This window comes from Lycium barbarum, chromosome 9 (assembly GCF_019175385.1).
Source record: "Lycium barbarum isolate Lr01 chromosome 9, ASM1917538v2, whole genome shotgun sequence".
Lineage (NCBI taxonomy): Eukaryota > Viridiplantae > Streptophyta > Magnoliopsida > Solanales > Solanaceae > Lycium > Lycium barbarum.
In genome coordinates, this window is record NC_083345.1 from 72,920,477 (window position 1) to 72,926,428 (window position 5,952).

Below are 5,952 nucleotides of genomic sequence, written 5' to 3' on the forward strand. Positions count from 1 at the left end.
GAAGGTGCGGCGCTAACAATAAGAGAGGGCCGAAATGGAAATGAATTATTTAAAAACGTGCAAATACTGGATGGTAGCAACTTACGTTCAGAAGGAAAGGATGTCTATGATCATTTAGAAGAGAAAGTTTATGGATTATGCGAGAACTTGAAGCTTAAAGTAGTCAAACACGAAGAAATTAAAGCTGCATAGCGCAGTAACTGCAATAAGATAGATTTGGGAGAGAAACCGGAAACAAACAGTGGGGATAAAGAAGGAAATAAGGAGTAAACTATATAAGAGAATTTCGTGGTACAAGTCAAGGATGAGGATGAGTCTAGAGCTGAAATAGGCATGGCAACTGTAAAGGATCACATGAGCTACCTATGAAAATTTGTCAAAATGCTTGGTTCTCTATCGGTGTCTGAAGATCGATACATTTCACGAAGATTTGGGGAAGACAATCCATTCTAGTAAACCTCCATTTTGGAATAAATGAACGGATAGAGCTCGTTTTCTAACTTCCCAAGGTACGTTAAGGACACGCACGTTAAGCCTTCAAGAAAGATGAAAAGATCTGTAAGATGGCTTGGAATTTATATACAGGTAGTCGTATAAAGCTTTCAAAAATGAGAGAGTATTAAATCATTGGAGTGCGGGAATTTCATTCCAAAAAGATTTAGGGAAGATTATTGGGAGAATTTACGAGAATTTCTTGTTGGCCTCTCAAATGGTTTTGAGGTAGTGAAGGAAGAACTAATGTAAGCTTGATGAAGATATTAAGAAAGAATGTGGAAGTAGAAGAGATGCATTGGAAAGCGAAAGAGGGTGTGAAAACCCAAGTATACGCATTTACCTCCACACCCCTCCGGAAGAGATTCAAAGTGAGACGTCAACATTTCGAGGTATGTATGTTTTCTTCTTACGCTTTTGGATCGTGAGTGGCCAAACTTTATTGCTACGATGCTGTGGCCCTGTGAGGCATTGTTATTATGGGCTGTTGTGACAGGATGGTAGTGCCATATTACCGGGAAAACTCTGGCAAAATTTTCGTAGAATTCCCAAGAACTTAACATTCGAGAACAAATGTTCTAAAAGGGGGGAAGAATGTTACACCACGAAATTTTTTCCGTTGATGTACAATGGATAGACTAAAGAAGGGCACAAAGTATACATTGTTTCAATAAGTAAGAAATAGCATTTGATGATCCTAATTGAGATTTCAAAGACATTCGAGGCAAGAGAAGAAAGTTTGCCAACAAACGCAAGGTATACATTATGTATTGGAAAGGATTTACGAGTAACGAGTTAGTGATGACTTAATGATGTCTTGGAGAAGAGTTATAACGTCCCTTGAATTGCTAATGAGGTGTTAAACAAGTGTTAAGACGATTCCATAAGGATTGAAGATCAAACGAGTCGACGAGAACGAATTCCGGAAAGTTGGGCAACATACGGTCCAACATATGGACCGTATAAAACATACTGGCCGTATGTTAGGCCGTATGTTCTACCCAGAATAGGGACTTGCACTAGACCAAAGATACGACCATACATACGGTCCATATAAAAGATACGGACCATATGTTGGTCCGTGGAACTGAGTCGGGACAGATTTTAAAATTTGATATAAGGACTCAATCTCATTAAATTCATTTCATTTTCTCATTCCACACTTCAAGAACTTTCTAGAAAGCTCTCCATCCTTCTTCCACAAGAACTCAAGAGAAATTCATGATCAACTTCATCAAATCAACAAAACCAAGTGTAAGAAACGCATTGGAGTTCATCCAAGTCAAGAAATCTCATTGGAAGTGAACTAGGGTTTTGGCTCAAGTGAAGTATTTCCACTCAAAGATAATTCCTACACTATCTAAGGTAATTTTTATGATCATTCCATGTTGTTTAAGATATTGAGAGGTTGAAAGACTTAGATTATGAAAGGAGATAGAAAATGGGTTACGAAAATAGGAATAATGAGATTTTGAGTAGTAGCTTGGAATGAGTCATGATTCTTGATATGTTTTAATTATGATTATGTTATAAATTATATTAAAGACATGGGATAAGCATTATATGTGAGTAAATGTAATAGTGAACTATGACCATGATTATGGAGGAATTGAAGTGAAATTTTGAAACGTGGATAATGTAGAGTGAATGAAGATTGCTGGTTATAATATTGTGAATGTTATTATAGATGTTTGGGAGTTGATATATGATATGAGGAAAGTTTTATAAACGAAGGAAATGCTGCCTAATTTTCTCTAGCTTTAATCAAGTATGCTTAAGCTATCGATTATCTAATGTTAGTACAAAACTCCATTGAAGGTAGAAACGAGAACATTGGAGAAGAACGTTCAAGCGTTAGAGTAGCTAAACGAAAAGGTATATAAGGCTAATCCCTCCTTTTCTAAGGCATGAATCCTATGACATGATTTTTCCTTATTCTCCATGATCTTCTTTTATTCCAGAAATTATGAGTCTATGTTCATGAAGAGCCTTATATGAAACGAAGTAAGAGACACGTTATGAGTATGATAATAATATAATGCTTCTACAAAGCTAATGATCCAAGTTATGATTAATTGATGTCGTTCTTTATGCTACACTCACCTAATATGCTAATTCCTTCAAGGTGAGGCAGAATATTTATGAAACTCCATAATGGAATCGGGGGTTCAGGACCTTATGTCACCTCGATAAAATATGATTATCTTTGAGTTCCTAAACATGCATCATGATGAGAGATGATGATAATGATGCTATGATGAGTTCAAATTTTGTATTCTTATGATCTCATGACTGTTGCTTCTTGTTGTTGGTCTCACCTCATGTTTTTAGTTCCTTCAAAGTGAGACATGATGATTACGATTATTCCATAACCTCATCGGAGGTCCCCGACCTTACGTCACTCCGATAGATTGATAGCTTATATTTGAGCTCTCATGCATGCATTAGCTTATGTATATGTAAAATTACACCGTGTCTATATGGCACGGGCAGCACCGCTAAGGCGGGCGGCTTATAGATGATTACATCGTGTCTATATGGCATGGGCAGCACAACAAGTGGACAACATGAGATGGTACCCCGGACGCGGGAGGCCTGGACGCGGGATAATGATTATCACACCGTACCTATATGGTCGGGCAACTTATACATATATCTATACATGATATGATGATGATTATGGAGTAAGCCAGCATGCATTATTTCTTTTATAATTGATAGTCAGTTGCAGGTTGCTCCTTATTTGATGCTTCCTTATTTCATTGATGTATTGTTATTGTTGATGCCTTACATACTCAGTACAATATTCGTACTGACGTCCGGTTTCTTTGGACGCTGTATGCATGCTCACAGGTAGACAGGGAGACGGTGCAGATCCATAGAAGCTATCAGTAGATTTACAGGAGCACTCCATTATTCCGGAGGTGCTATTTGATTTATTATTTTGTGAACATATTTGGGCACGGCGGGGTCCTGTCCCGTCCATATGTCTAGTACTCTAGTAGAGGCTCGTAGATACATATGTGTGAGTAGTATGGTCTCACGATGTCCTTATTGTGTGTGTGTGTGTATATATATATATATATATATATATAATTTTGATAGCCGAAGGGCTTATGTATATAAAGGTAAGTATGTTTCAAATGAAAATGGTTTTCCTATGATTATGAGCACAAGAATAATGAAGAAACGTATAATGAGTATGATAAGTAATAGAATGAGTGGTGCTCGATGGTTAGCTCCGGGTACCCGTCATGGCCCCTAGTCGGGTTGTGACAATTGGCGGGGTTGAAATACCTCAAGGACCTGTCACGAAGAGGATGAAGTTCTCTATCATGAGGGAGAAGAGGAGCAGGGGCTACGTACTGGATGGATTCATTTCGTTCAGCAATGAGGAAGTGGAAGGCATCACCCAGCCTCACAATGATGCCCTGGTAATCTTTGTACTTACAAATAAAACTCAAGTTATACGTATTTTAATTGATCTAGGTAGCTCGGCAAATATCATCCGATGGAAGGTCGTCAAACAACTGGGTCTGTTGGATCAAACCGTACCAACAAGCCGGGTCTTGAACGAGTTCAACATGGACTGTGAAACTACCAAAGGAAAGATCACCTTGCCCGTAAATACAATCGGAGTTGTGCAACACACAAAGTTCTACGTCATTGATGGAGAAATAAAGTCCAATGCCTTGTTCGGGAGACCTTGGATACACGTAATGAGAGCAGTGCCCTCTACACTACACCAGATACTGAAATTTCCAACCCTCGATGGGATAAAGATATTTCGGGGAGAGCAGCTAGCCGCTAAAGAGATGTTCGCGGTCGAGGAAGCTGCTCCAAAAGAACCCGCACTGAAGGACCCAACAGTAAGCCGCACTAAGAATTCAGACGTGGACAAAAAGGCCAAATAGTAATCACAGAATGTGGTGGCCGAAGAGGAAGACGGATTCGGCATACCAAGATCCTTCGTGCTGCCAGACGAATCTGATGCAACGAAGTCAATAATAGAAGAACTGGAACAAGTCATCCTTTTCGTCTATCTCCCAGACAGGAAGGTATACCTGGGCACGGGACTTATCCTGGAGCTCAGGAGTAAGTTAATTGAATTTCTTAAAGCTAATTCAGATTGTTTTGTATGGTCCCATTTAAACATGACAGGAATTCCACCGGAAGTAACCACTTACCGATTAAGCTTGGACCGGAGTTTCCCCCTGGTAAAACAGAAATGAAGGCCAATGTCAAAGGCCAAACACGCATTTGTCAAAGAGGAGGTAACAAAGTTGTTAAAATGGGGTCCATCCGGGAGGTCAAATACCCAGATTGGTTAGCCAACGTCGTAGTCGTACCAAAGAAAGGTAAATAAATTTAGAATGTGTATCGACTTTAAAGATTTGAATAAGGCGTGTCCAAAGGATTCTTTCCCTTTGCCTCACTTCGATTGAATGATAGATGCGATGGTCGGACAGGCTCTGCTCAGTTTTCTTGAAGCATACTCGGGGTACAATCAAATCCGAATGAACCCGGAAGATCAGGAAAAAACATCTTTCATAACAAGATATGGGACTTATTGTTATAATGTAATGCCCTTTGGATTAAAAAATGCTGAAGCCACCTATCAACGCCTTGTTAACAAATGTTCAAATAACAAATAGGAAATACGATGGAAGTTTACATTGATGACGTTCTAGTTAAGTCCCTGGAAACAGAGGACCATTTTAGGCATTTACAGGAGAATCCAGCGAAATGTGCCTTCGAGTCAGGTCGGGTAAGTTTTAGGATTTATGGTGTCGAACCAAGGAATTGAAATTAACCCAGATAAGATAAAAGCCATCGAAGACATCAGGGTGGTCAAAAATATGAAGGGCGTACAAAAGCTAACCAGGAGAATCGTGACCTTAAGCAGATTCATTTCCAGATCCTCAGACAAAAGTCATCGTTTCTTCTCCCTCGAGAGAGAAAAACACCGAAGCAAATGCTTTGGCGAACTTGGGCTCCGCAATAGAAACGGAGGGACTAAACTTGGGCCAGTTGTCCAGTTGATGAGTTCGGTTATAGAAAACAATCAAGCCGACGTCAACGCAACAAGTTTGACTTGGGATTGGCGGAATAAGTACATAGATTATCTGGTGGATGGGAAGCTGCCAACGGATCCTAAGGAATCACGTGCACTATGAACTAAGGCAACAAGATACAGCATGGTTGATGGTAGGCTATACCAACGTTCCTTCTATGGCCCCCTCGCCAGATGTCTAGGGCCCGGCGAAGCCGATTATGTAATGTGAGAAATACACGAAGGGACGTGCGACAATCATTTCGGAGTAGAGTCATTGGTTCGAAAGTTAATCCGAGCAGGTTACTATTGGGATCATAAGAAAGAGGATGCGAAAAAATTCATCCGCAAAAGCGACTAATGTCAGAGACACGCCCAGATGATACACCAGCCGGGCGAGTTGCTGC

General features: G+C 40.0%; 1 protein-coding gene across 1 annotated transcript; it reads left to right on the plus strand.

The window, feature by feature from the left end:
• Positions 1-3,746: 3,746 nt before the first annotated feature.
• Positions 3,747-4,406, plus strand: LOC132611968 (uncharacterized). Its single transcript, XM_060326320.1, has one exon. The coding sequence runs from the start codon at positions 3,747-3,749 to the stop codon at positions 4,404-4,406; it is 660 nt and encodes a 219-aa protein (XP_060182303.1).
• Positions 4,407-5,952: the final 1,546 nt, after the last annotated feature.

Coding starts and splice junctions, on each gene's coding strand:
- LOC132611968 (XM_060326320.1), top strand. CDS start 3,747: ATGGCCCCTAGTCGGGTTGTGACAATTGGCGGGGTTGAAATACCTCAA.